At 40.6% G+C, this 14,128-nt stretch overlaps 1 protein-coding gene across 1 annotated transcript in view; it reads left to right on the forward strand.

Moving 5' to 3' along the window:
- atp2a3 (ATPase sarcoplasmic/endoplasmic reticulum Ca2+ transporting 3) overlaps positions 1-5,594 on the forward strand; it is a 45,016-nt gene extending 39,422 nt beyond the window's left edge. Inside the window, exons 15-21 of the mRNA XM_029448749.1 lie at positions 1,123-1,343; positions 1,435-1,637; positions 2,413-2,498; positions 2,845-2,978; positions 3,936-4,053; positions 4,985-5,102; positions 5,420-5,594. Of these exons, the coding sequence (XP_029304609.1) occupies positions 1,123-1,343; positions 1,435-1,637; positions 2,413-2,498; positions 2,845-2,978; positions 3,936-4,053; positions 4,985-5,102; positions 5,420-5,463 (924 nt within the window). The 3' untranslated portion in view covers positions 5,464-5,594. The remainder of the gene's footprint in view (positions 1-1,122; positions 1,344-1,434; positions 1,638-2,412; positions 2,499-2,844; positions 2,979-3,935; positions 4,054-4,984; positions 5,103-5,419) is intronic.
- The last annotated feature ends 8,534 nt before the right edge of the window (positions 5,595-14,128 follow it).

Consider the following 14,128-nt stretch of genomic DNA (forward strand, 5'->3'; position numbering starts at 1 on the left):
CTTGCCAAAACTTTTTCCCACCTGTTTCAGAGATGAAAAAGGAACTTGGAAAGTATTTCCTGGCAAAAAATGTTTTCCCTCCTGTTAAGTCATAAACAGGAGAGCAAACTATTTGGATCAGACATAGAAAATATATCACCAGAAGATAATATTCTCCCTTGCCTCTCAGGGCTTCCAGACGTTCTGCCTGTTGCAAGGCGAAAAACAAAGTATTTATTTTTCCTTCAACTGTGCACTATTTGAAAGACTTGTGGAGAATGCATGAGAAGAGGCCAGTGAGGCGTGACATGCTTCAGGTCTCTCTGAGGCTGCTCTCTCAGGCACTGTTATCAGAAGCTGTCATTCTCCGGCCCGCTCTGCTGCTTCCTATCTGACACACGTCCCAGAAGAGGGGTTGATCCGAGGGGAAGATCAGAAGGGCGAGAGACAACAATATCCCCATTTGCCTGTCGGACTAACTCCACCATTCAGTGCCGTCTAAGGCCACCCTGCCATGACGAATTAATATATCTCACTTGCTTTAGCTTAGTCCTGTCTGGATCTAAAACTATAATGAGACTTTGCATGATGAGATAGTGGATAGTTTTCAATCACTGTTAGTCTCTGTTTAAAGAAGAGTAATAAACAAGCTAAGGCAAGAATAGTAAAAAAATAAAATCTTGTTTTTTGTCAAATAAATAAATAAATTGAATTTATCCTTTTAAAGATGTTCAGCTGTTTTCTCCAGAAAATATTCCTCTGTTATTTGACATTTGGGTTAAGAAACATTTAATATAATAAGAATAAGAATAATATTCAGAGAAAAAGAATTACCCTAGATTAAAATCGTATATTTATGATAAAGAAAACAGGAATATTCTGAGACTAGAAAGTAATAAATTAGTGAGGAAAAAGTCATACAATTATGACAAAAAAATGTAACTTAACTTTTGCATGGTTGGATCAACCTAATTTCCTAAGGAATATTACCCTCCTCCACCGGCTCCATAATTCTAAAAAATGTTTTACCTACAATGGTCCTAATACGCCGTCGTGTTTGGGTCTTCTCAGGAACAATCCCAAAGCATTACTTGTATATGCTGTTAGTCAGGTCTTCTAAGAAGCAATCTTTTCTGCTCACAGACGGGAGATGGTGTGAACGACGCCCCGGCTCTGAAGAAAGCAGAGATCGGCATTGCCATGGGCTCTGGCACAGCAGTGGCCAAGTCAGCATCTGAGATGGTGCTGTCTGATGATAACTTCTCCACCATCGTGGCTGCCGTGGAGGAGGGCAGAGCCATCTACAACAACATGAAGCAGTTTATCAGATACCTCATCTCCTCTAACGTGGGAGAAGTGGTCTGGTGAGGAACAGGAACACACTGAGATGATATTATCTTCACCTTCAGTCCGACGTCCTCGGCTGATGTTTGTGTTTCTTCTCTCTGTCTCCAGCATCTTCCTGACAGCCATCCTGGGTCTCCCTGAGGCTTTGATTCCAGTTCAGCTGCTGTGGGTGAATCTGGTGACGGATGGCCTGCCTGCCACTGCCCTGGGCTTCAACCCCCCAGACCTGGACATCATGGATAAACCTCCCCGCAATCCCAAGGAGCCTCTTATCTCTGGCTGGCTCTTTTTCAGATATCTGGCCATTGGAGGTGAATCAATGTGCGATTATGTTAGAGTATAAACGGGTTTACGGTTGAGGCAAGGGGGTTGAACAAGAGTTGCTTCAAAGGGGGTCTCATGTCCCGAGTTGGGAAGTCGTTCTTCTGACCCTGTGGGTTCATGAGCTTTTAGTCATAATGTGGAAACAACATGGACGCTACAAAGAAGATGTGCTGTATTTTATTGCTCAGCATTTAAACGTGTTGATAGCTGTTTCAGAGTTGCTCGACTTGAGGGGGCGTTTCAAGTGAATTTTCTCAATCCCGACACCACATGAATGTCTCACAATGTTGAGAAACATCATTTGTGTATCTGCCTTGTGAATCAGATCTGCTTCAAACATGTCTTTCCTTGGCCTATGCTCCACTACTTCCACCAAAATTCATGATAAATCGGGACTGTAGTGTTTTCTGGAATCCAGTTCATCGACACACCTCTCTGCGGCACTCGTCCTTGCCTTTCCAATTTCTTTTACAACACCCTCTCGTTGATGGACGTCTGTCGACTAGCTAACATGACTTATGGAATCAGAGTGAAAAACAGCTACTAGCAGTAACACTGCTAACTGAGACCACACAAAGTTATCTCTGGCAGTAAAGAGACGACGCAGGTTAAAACCACAGAACCCCCCCTCATACATCTTTGACGTCTACCTGCAGTCTAAAGTATAGAAACCAATTTCCCTCCTGGGACTAAACCCCGTCTATCTATACAGGTATAGTAATCTTAGATGTATGTGTAACCTTATTTCTGTTTTTCCTGTAGGATATGTGGGTCTTGGAACAGTGAGTGCTGCCACATGGTGGTACCTGTTTGATGAAGAAGGCCCACAAGTGTCTTTCTATCAGCTGGTGAGTTGCAAAACATTGTTCTGCTCCGTCTATCTTCCTTAATTAGCTGCAGCACAGTCCAGTCCTCAGAATGTAGTTGTCTGTTATATTTTGCTTCCGTTTGATTCCTCGCTGTTGGAGACGCTAATGTTTGGCCTGATCCTAGTGATGTGCAGAAAAGGAACGTAATACTCAAGTGGTTTGATGGCACATACGGTGGCGATGAGGCCGAGGTTCTGCAGCTGTTCACCCATCTGATCTCCGCTCCATCAAACCAGGTCGCAGGGGTCCTCCTGCTGACACGCATAAGCACAGACACACTTACACACACTCAAACCCACTAACTCCTGTCTGTCGCTCTCTGCAGAGACACTTTATGCAGTGTACCGAGGAGAACCCCATGTTCCAGGGCATAGACTGTGATGTGTTTGAATCCCGCTACCCCACAACCATGGCGCTGTCTGTGCTGGTCACTATCGAAATGTTCAACTCCCTCAACAGGTCGGTCATCTTGTGTTGTGATGTTATTGTAAACGTTATTTAAATGTCACGGCTGTCAGATATTAATTAAAAAGAAGACGCAATGTTGTCATCCAGCAGACAGACTCCCCTTGGGAAAGAATTACCCAGCCAACTGAAGGATAACAGCATGAAAAACACATCCATCACAAACATCAACTCTTTTCACTGCTGAAGGACTTAGAGGGAGAGTTTGGATTGTTTGAGATGGGGTTGTATGAGGTGTTATGTGTATTACCTACAGTAGATGGCGATTGGCACACACCCAGTTTGGAGAAACAGACAGGAGTAGCAACACAGAAGTAAAGCATTGTTCTGCTGTACGTGGGCAGCAGAAACACGTATTTTAGCAACCTAAAAAAATCAATATAAGTTTTAAGTATATGCTGTATTTTGAATATAGGCGGGGTGCCGACTGTCATCTACAGTAGGTATGACACAGACTATGTATAAGTACCTCATACACCCCACTTTAAAAAAATCTGAGCAATCCCTTTAATGTTGCTGTTTATAATAACCATATTATTTTATAATCTTGGTGAATGTGGCAAAGGAATCAAGCTTAGCCACACATCTTAAGAATTGGAATAATGCTTTTTTCGGAGGCAGAAAATAAAAATAGCAGTGGTATGAAGGGAAAAGTCTGTTTTTGCCAGGATTACTCATGGGGCAAGTCTGTCAGTAGCTCCCTATAGAAACAGATACTAAAGTCATTGATTGTTGTGATGCATTTAGTGTTACATTCGATTAATTGCAAAGACATTCTAATGAAATGGTGGCTTATTGCTTTAATTTGAATGTTGTTCATGTTTGTTTGCCATAATCTTTCTTGTTCTTGTATAATCTTTGAACATGATAGAATAACTTCCATGTAAGTCCCTGATGTCAGGTTGAGCAGCTAAATTGTCAACATGATCTATTGAAACTTCTCCCCGCCAGTTTGTCTGAGAACCAGTCCCTGGTCAGGATGCCTCCCTGGGTCAATGTTTGGCTACTGGGAGCCATCATCCTCTCCCTCTCACTCCACTTCTTAATCCTCTACGTTGAGCCTCTGCCGGTAAGTATTCAGCCACGAGACACATGCAGACCCCTGATAATCATGCATGTCATGGGCCAAATGCATGACGATATTCTTAAAAAGCAGATTCTTATTGACAGTGTGCGAATACAAAAAATTACGGAAGCTTTGAGAAGCAAGTGAGAAAGAAAATGTTGCGTTTACTAGGATAATCTTTATAAATAACTTCTAATCTGTGATGTTTTGCTCCATGTAAAATAAAACGTTTTCTATTAGAATTTTTCTAAGTTACGGGACATGTGTGTTGTTGTGATATTCATTCCGGCCACAAGAGGCACATGTTCTAAATAGGACTAAAAGCGACAGATTAGCAAAATATATTTCTTGCCAAAAGAAAGACATGACAGTAATGTTACCTAACTTGCTAACACACTTTATGTACCTTGTGTTCAGAGTGCATTGAGAAATGTAAAACTCACCTGGAAGAAAACATGAACACAACACTTTTAGTCCTGTTTAGAACATGAGGTAATATTGCACTTCAGCCTCTTGTGGCCCACATGAGTATTACAACAACAAACACAAAAATAAAAGAGTACCGGTATCCTTTTATTTTTTTTGTACCTGCTCTCAAATTGTAAACACATCAAGAAAACCGTTTAGATCAGACTGATCACAGAAAATTGAATACTAGAATTTTTTTTTTGTTTCATATGCTTTTCGGGGCCTACAAAGAAAACACAACTGAATACAGAAACCTGAAAGTCGCACAATATGAAAGTTTCCAGGGGTCACTAAATATAGCGGTCATTTGTCTCCTGGAAACTTGTTTAGTTCCTCTTTTCTGTTGTGTTCTGACTTGTATATTCTCTATTTGAAAAGGCTTGATTGCAAAGTGTCTACACTGGGTCTGCCCAGCATGTGTTGCATTGTTAGAAGTGTTTCGACTTTGATTTCCTCTGTCCTCTAGTTGATCTTCCAGGTGACCCCTCTGCGCTGGTCCCAGTGGATTGTGGTCCTGAAGATTTCCATCCCAGTCATCCTCCTGGATGAGGCGCTGAAATATATCGCCAGGAACCATCTAGAAGGTATGTTGAGCTTTTTTCGGTCCACTTTCCCACTGCATCGACACAGACGAATGTGGTGTGTTATGAGACTGAATGGTTATAGTTTATAAAGTTTCTTAAAATCAATGAATGTTGAAAATTAGATTTTACTGACGAGTCTCTTCTGCTCTTTTTTCTCTCCTGCAATTCTAATTCAGCCTAAACTCTTTTTATCTCACCTTCTGTGAAACGGTACTCTCTATTTCCAACCTCTTCATGCCCTCTCCAGTAGAAACAGCTATAGACTAATCGCACTAGTATGTATTCTAAAGGATGTTTGTTTGTTTTATTCCCGGCAGGTGATGAGGAGAAGAAATATCGGAAGAGATGGCAGCAGAAATAAGTCCTCGCTCTTAACACACTCACACACTTAGAAACACACCTCCCCTCTTCCCTTTACGAGCTGGAAACCCATTCTCTCCCCTGTCCTCGTTCCCCACTCCTGCATGTCCAATAAACCACCACTAGAAATGAGCTGTGTGTGTGTGTGTGTGTGTGTGTGTGTGTGTGTGTGTGTGTGTGTGTGTGTGTGTGTGTGTGTGTGTGTGTGTGTGTGTGTGTGTGTGTGTGTGTGTGTGTGTGTGTGTGTGTGTGTGGTTTTTTTTGTGTGGGAAAAAAAGAAAAACAGCAGAGAGAAAAAAATAACTGCCCAGGGCTCTGCTTTTTTGAATATAATATAGTGGTGCAGTAACTGGACTTTGGGGAGGGAAGGAGAGGGAGGACAGAGGAACAGAGGTTGGAAATACTGGGTGGGAGGGGAGGGGGGAGGGAAATTTGAAAAGAAGCACAGAGACCGAAAGAGAGAGAGAGGCCTGCCATCATGGAGAAGAGACAAAAGAAGAGCATCAGCAAGAATGTGGATGGTGGAAACAGCCGGCTCTCGAGGCGGCTTGACCATTGTTTCTGTGTGTCCACAAAAACATTATCTGGAGGTAACGCCCAGGCTTCTGCCACACACACTACTGGCAGTGAGTTCCAGCTCTGCAGGAGCGCGTCCTTCACATCACAACACAATTGTCTCTCTGGCCAGTTTGTCCCAGTGCTGCTCCATCATCGCTCTTTGTCTTAAGTCTAACTCCTGTTGATCGTGTTTTCATGCAGTTTTACTCTCCTTTTGCCCGTCTTGCTCTCTCTCTCTCTTCTCTCTCTCTCTCTCTCTCTCTATCTCTCTCTCTCTCTCTCTCTCTCTCTCTCTCTCTCTCTCTCTCTCTCTCTCTCTCTCTCTCTCTCTCTCTCTCTCTCTCTCTCTTGTGTCGAGGAGGCAGCTGTGGGCCTGGGGTTGTGACATTATCGGCCTCTGAGTTGGGTTGTGGAGATGTCGCTCCACCTAAAGGTGTGAATAGCTTTACGCCACTTGGTCGCTTCCTTCGCCTCTTAAATCGAGGAGCTGAGGTCAGTCCACAGACGTGGCAAACATAGAGTTATAATATCATTAGCACTTTGTATACCGTCCACGTCTATACCACATTATAAATGTACTTATACGTTATTATCTGCTAATAGCACTGTACGTAGTAATAAGCAATCATACATATTTATGTTTTCTAACATTAATCATAACTCATTATAAAGCATTTTATTATGACTTATAAGGTCAAGAAACACAATACATAATACACTTTGATCCTTACAAAAAAAGTCAGTGAGTGACCAGCAATTCTGAAGTATTATGATACTTAATGTGTTATAATGATTGTAATAAAGTATTATGTATGTTAATGTTTGCTTACAATCATGACTATACAGTGCTATAGCAGGGTATAATTCATTCTAAGTATGTTTTTAATGCATTATAGACATGGGCGTCATAGTAAGTGTTACTAAAACGTCAAACCGCAACCAACTGGCATATCAGTACAATAGTTGTCAGCCAGTCCACCCAGCTGGTACTGTTGAGCCTCAATGTAATGTCCATCTGCTGTGCTGCTTTAGCTGTCAAATATCTAAATTAAAGGCAGATCTGAGTGAGAGGATGAAGCTTCATGACATTTTGTACATAATACACGTCTTGGAGCATCATGTTGTTCATCTCCCTATTAATTTTTTGTGTGTGTGTGTGTGTGTGTGTGTGTGTGTGTGTGTGTGTGTGTGTGTGTGTGTGTGTGTGTGTGTGTGTGTGTGTGTGTGTGTGTGTGTGTGTGTGTGTGTGTGTGTGTGTGTGTGTGTGTGTGTGTGTGTGTGTGTAGCCTTACTTGAATTCATTTGTCTGATTGGACTTGATAGGCTTCTCGCTCGTTGAATCGCACAGATGGTGTAGTTAAAGTAAGTTAAGGAATGGCAAGTAAACTGCTTGATTGTGTCACTAGGTAATGAATCATTAAGCACATTTAACATCCATGCCTTATACAGCCCACTGCACCGCCACTTTGTGGTCGAAATGAATGTTTTTCTGCTTGCCTTTTTAATTAGCCTTTTCCCCACCGCCGGCACTATCACTCGTACATACCCAGACAGTGATGCTCCCTCGGATCACTTGAGGTCTTACAGACTCTGAATGTCTGAGGCATGTTCTATAGGAAGCCCTTTTTGTTGTGCTTTGTGTGCTGCTCCCTCAGCTCCTCCTGCTCTCTCAGTGCTTTAGCGACTCACTTTGGTATTGTTTTATAATGACTTAATAGTAATGTATTTGACTGAATGAACCCGCGCAGTTTGGATTGTGTCTTTAAGTCTTAATTATGGGTTTATGTGTAGTGCCCTGGTGCTCTGCGGACTGGGTCAGTGGTGTTTCTGGTCTCTTGTTGCTTCTACATAGGACAGAGGGGAGGGTTATGAATAACTGCTGTCTCAAAAACAATTCAAATTAATTTAATAAAGCAACTTTATGATTACAGAGATTGTCATGGCAACTGTTGGCAGTCTCTGTGTTTTACATTTTCTTTAAATGAACTAGGAGGTATTGACACCGGTTTCTTCTTGTTCCCTCATTTTCTTGCTTCCAGACCTGATTTCAACGAGCAGGACTGAGCGTGGTTTAGAATCTAAAGGAAAAAGAATCCATCCTTAAACATTTCCAACATTACTGACCAATCTGTTATTACTTACAGGACTGTATTTAGTTGTATTCATTGTGTTGCCTGGTGATGGGTTTTTTCTTACTCCAGGGGATAACTAGCCAAACTTAGATGGCATGACTTCATCGAGTCCAGATATTTCCAGTTCCACATGTTCTCCGGCGTTATTCTTGTAAATGTACAGTAGGAAATCACTCACTTAAAGGAAAAGTTCAGAAGTGGGGTTGTATGAAGTATTTATACATAGTCAGTGTATTACTACAGTAGATGACAGTGAGCGCGTCCAGTTTGGAGAAACAGACAGGAGTACCAGCACTGAAGCTAAGCAGTGCACTGCTGTGCACAGGGGCAGCAGCACAAATTATTTTAGCAACCTAAACAAAATCAATATCGGTTAAAGTGTACACTATATTTAGAATATTTTCACCACTTTATCTTGCAATCAATCGACACCTTGTGACGGGGAACTGAAGCCGTTATCTATGCTCTCTTCAAAGCCATGAGACTCCTTTGACAAAAACAGTAGTTTTACCTCCCAGAACACGAGAGTTGCTGGTCTACCGCTGCCTCAATCAGTTAGTTAGTTTGTGTTATTGTGTGACTTTGGTGATTTAATGGGTTTGCACAAACAAACAGTTTGAGGCAGCGGGAGACTTACGTGTTTTTCTAGGTAAAATGACTGTTTTTGTCAATGGAGTTTGGTGGCATTTAAGTGAGCATAGATGGATATTAAGGTTTCAGTTTCTCGTCAGAAAGGTCTGTCTGATGGCAAGGTAAAGCCGTGAAAATATTGAAATATAGCGTACACTTTAAGGGATATTAATTTTATAGATTGGTCTTTTTTTAGGTGGCTAAAATACATTTTGCTGTTGCCTCCGTCCACAGCAGTACATTTTTAACTGCCGTGCTCGTTCTCTCTGTTTCTCCAACTAGGGGCGTGTCAACCGCCATGTACTGTAGGTAATACATTGACTCTGGATTAGTACCTCATCATATATCATATCATATAATCCCACATCAGAAAATCCAAAATGTCCCTTTAAGTGGAAGTTGATGAAGCTCATTTAATGAAAAATACACTAAAATAACACAACGGGACACAAAAAAAGCTTTGAACATCACAGACCGATGACGATGTGAGAAGATTTAAGGGTGGAAATTCCTTCTAATTTATATTTCAGAAGCTACATTTTGTTTCAAATGAATAGTAGCTTAAATTAAACAGCTGTTTTTGTTTCACCCCCATGAGAATGTTGCACCTCTGTCCAGAGCAGCAGACCCTGTCCCTGTCCCAGCTCTCCATGGCTCTGTAACATGCTGGCACTCTGGCCACCAGGCACTATAGTTCTGTATCCTTGTTATTTACTACTGAATCCTCAACTCTGTACAGAAGATGAGAATATGATCGCATGGAACCTTGTTACTGTAATAATAACCTATACAGTATATAATATTTAATTTTTTGATAACTTTCATCAATGAAATCTACTTACCAACACACAGACTTGCGAGAATCCATTTTTTTTTTGTGAGCACATGGTATCTAAGGATCTCCTTTGTTTTGTTTTGTAGAATAGAAAGGTTTTTCTTTATTGTTCCCATTTTGGTTTTTACACTTGCTGGGGTTTTGTGTCCTTTACTGTAGGGAAAAGAATATGACATTTTCATGTTTAAGATAGACAAGAATCATGCTTTTCGCTAATAATGACGATGACGCTGGTCATTTCAGTGATGGTTATCCGGTGTGAGAATGTTTAGGAGTTTGCAAATGAACTGTGTCTGGTTTACACTGAGCGATAAGCAGTGATGAATCCTGGGTTATGAAGTTTTATGACTGTACATTGAAGGGCTTGGTGTGGATGCAGGCTCTAGAGACCCCCGACAACTCCTCTAGCACGGTACTCTAAAGTCCATCTGTAAAAGAATAATGACCATTACCAACAGTGAAGGAGTGATCCGGTTCATATGAATAACATTAACCAAACGTTCCTTTTTTTTTTTGTCTGCATAGACGAGTAAATCAGTCTCTAGAGCCTGAGTTCCACCTCTGAAAAATGAAAAGGATTCTCTGTATTGCCTTGTTAATATTAATTGTGGACACATAATTTTATAAATGAAAAGGACGTGGAAATAAAGATAATTTATCTTGTTATTTATTCAGAGATTGTGTTCTTTTTTTTATCTGCCATTTTAAAAATGTATGCAGAGATGAAACTGTTTTCTTTAACCTCAATAACCGGGTAAGTCTAAAGTTATTTTTTTCAAATGTATTTTTCCGTGCTTTACGGGCCCACATGCAGCTTATCTATAGGCTACAGCTTTATTTTCTCCAGTGAACAAAGATCTAGCTCAAAAGGGGTTTTGAAAGTTACTTTTTTCTCCCTTATTTTAATGCAATGTTAGAAACAAAAGGCCTAGTTTTGGGATATAGAAAGGAATAGGAACAGACTGCACAAAAAAGTCATCAAATCATAACTTCAGACCTGCAAACGTTAAGTGGTGAGAATAACTGAGAATAACATCAAGAAAAATATTGTAATATAATATTCATAACTATTTTTCATCTGTGTGTAATCACCGAAAAGTAAGAATCATTGTGTTTTCGTTCATACAATGAACCCTTCATCTCTACATAGGGAGCGAGTCCGCTGCATGGAGTCCGTGATGTTGCACCGCCATGTTTCTACAGTAGCTCAGAACGGACAAACCCAACTCTGGCTCTAAATAGGGCCTTTCGCATTGTTACCTTACCTGAAGGCCACCGTAGTTCTCCGACTAGTGAAACTGCACTAACACCAGCCGCCGCCTGAACTCTGTTGCTCTTAAAGTAACTTCACGGATGGCCTCCAGGGCGTCACCACGGTTTTAAATTTGGCGGAAGGTTACCTCAGTCTTGTAAAAGGAGGGGGGAATAACATTCAAGAGTGGAATAGCTTCAGGGAATGTACTTGTTTTAAATCCGCAGATTTAAAATGGAGTATAATTCATCTGATGTTGTTAACAACCCAATCACACCATGGATGGAGAAACAACTGTAACAGTGTGTGCAGTGAGCTTTTTGAACCAGCAGGAGGCGATGTTGCACCACCTTGCCTGTATGTATAAAGTTGTGAGTTCATGTCAGGATGTTTTATATGCACCTTCCTTCTCAAGTTGAAGTAGGAACTAGTTTTGTTGTTTAATGAAGACCAACTCAAAGAGTCTGTGCTGTTGTCTTGAATAAGGTGAACATCTTTAACTAGATATCACCATGAAACCTCCCCAGATGATTACTTACATTAAGACACTTGTATTACACGTTTTCTGAAATGTCATGTTTAAATATGCAAATGCAGCATTATTGTTTAAAATATGTGCTGATTTGCATACATTTCCAGAACGTAAATCGGAGCACTGGATAAAGCCAGGTTAAAAATGATGTTTTGTTTTGTTGACATGTTAGAGTAAACTATTACTATGTTTATCTCTTTGTATGACTATCAATCTGAAAATACTGTAAGCAACCATTAAAAAAAAATCTATTTTCATCATGCTTTCAGGAATAAAATATGAAATAAATCAGCCTATGAATGATGTATGAACAAACCCCTCTGTAAAAACTTTCAGAATATAGATGATGAAACTGAAATTGTTTAAATATGCAAATGAGGCATTATCTAATGCTAACATTTGGTGAATTTAGGAAAAATCTACAGATACAAGTAGACAAAGTAAAACAAACACCTAAATGTGTATTTTGGATGTTTTATTTTCAATAGTCTGACAGAAGATGTGTCATGGAATCAAAATAGCCCAATCTTTCAAAATTGACAATTGTATGAATAAATAATGTGTTTGCTCGTAGTGTCTTACCTTAAGCACACTAGCAACACAAACAGATGAATCCCACTCAAACAGGACAGTCAACGAGACTTTCCATAAAACAGAGAGCATCCATCGGCCTTCAGATATTTAAATTGTCTGCATTAACACAATAACATGCACCTACATCTGCCTGTCTGACTAACAATTACCACACAGCCAGAAGTACTTTGTCATGCTGCTACAGCTCTCACATGTGAGAATGACACGCACTCTCTCCAGGGGAAGTTCCTGGATTGAAGGTGGGATCCCAAGAGCTGCAGAGGAAATAGAAGCAGGATCTCATTAGTACCAGTATCAGCCCCTTATTTCCACCCTGAGCCTCAGAGGGATACAGGATAGGGAAAGTCAGTAGGGTGCCCCAGTGAAACACACATAGCAGCTGAGATAACTCGATGATGTAGAACTGGAAAGGTCACACGCGGCGACGAAGGTGTCGGGATTGAATGGGGTCTGAATGGTGATAAAAGACAGAAAAGGCATGTTTATAAAACACTAGAAATAAACTTAACATGTTGGACTTTGTCCAGGTGAAATAACAAGACCATTGACACACACACGCACACAGAGAGAGAAGGTCGAGTGGTCATCCACCAGTCCGAGGGTCAGTGGTTTGGTCTCCAGCCCCTGCGGTCAACAGAAGGCTGAAGTGTCCTTTGGCAAGATAATTGCTCCCGACAATGATTATGATTGCTGGGAGCGTGATTATATTTACCTTTGAGAAATCAACACCAACTCAATGTAATATTCAGCAAGGGGAATGGTAGTTTCTGTGGGACTATGAAATGTATTTTATTCAGAGATTATGAGACGATGTTCCCCTGGGCACAGATATACAAAAGGCAGCAGCACCTCTGTATAGAGGCAACACACACAGACTTTATAGGTGTTTAGCCTCTTCTTATTGTTGTTTTGTGACATTGTGTAGGTGAAGGTCAGGGGGGGGCTCTGACACTTCCCTGGGCCTGTGCCTGGTTGTAGGCCTGTTCAGTAATCCGTCCATGCTTCCACACAAGTTATTATTCAAAACGTCACTACTGTCAAACGAGGACAAAGTTCTAACACAAGCAAGAGTCACAGATCTGATAATGATCTGGAAATGAACTAGGTCTACAGACTAGCCTGATGTGGCCGATCTTACTATGCACATACAAGGTTATATGCCGGCTCATTTGCACGATGACTCATGTGAGAACAAGCACAGGCTGCTTGCTGTGCGGCAGGCTCTGTGAGAACACACAGCTAGGAAAGCGCCCTGAGACAGAAAAAAGGCAGGAAAATACTTTACATTTCGGGGGTGATTGTGCTGTGAGGGAGGACATTCTGCCCCTTATCCCATGGTGTCAACCAGTGGTGTGCTGTGAGGCTGAAGCTGTTGCCAAGAAACTAATTGAACTTGCAATGAACTTCCCCCAAGGCCGCGACAGGGAAGGGGAAGTACTGCTACACAACCAGTGTCTGTTTGGTCGACCATCTCACCATACAGTGTTTACAGTGACTGTAGGTAAGAGGTGACATGTAACTAAGTTCATTAACTCAAGTATTGTACTGAAGTGCAAAAAAAGTACTTGTATTAGTACTTTTCTACCTTTACTATTATTACTACTTTTCATTATGCTTTGTTCTAGATTACTACCCAACAGTATATATATAGTTAGAGGTGAAATGCTTAGTCAATTCATCAATTAGAACATTTATTAGTTACTATGTAAACATGAAAAATGATATTCTCAAATAATAGGATTTGCTGCTTTGCCTTGAAATTATTTTATTCATTTAATTTTTTGTTAGCTTATTTGTTTTGTCTTACCATTTGTTGGATGATACAAACAATGTGTCATGGTGGGCTCTGGGTAATTGTGATGGTCATTTTGCACTCATTTCTGAAGTTTCACAAACCAAACAATCAATCCAATAATTTATTGATTAATATATAAAAGTAGGTGAAACATTCCGTTTTAAGATACAAAGAAAATAAATCTAATTAGCTCCACCACATTCAAAACAGTAAAATGCTGTTTACACTTTCATGGGTACATAGTAATAATAATAATAATAATCAAGCAGTAATAAGTAATAGTGTGAGCATTACATGAGGGGATGAGTTACATAGATTATTCAAAATTGTGCTGTTAC

Source organism: Cottoperca gobio, chromosome 14 (genome assembly GCF_900634415.1).
Source record: "Cottoperca gobio chromosome 14, fCotGob3.1, whole genome shotgun sequence".
NCBI classification, from domain to species: Eukaryota; Metazoa; Chordata; class Actinopteri; order Perciformes; family Bovichtidae; genus Cottoperca; species Cottoperca gobio.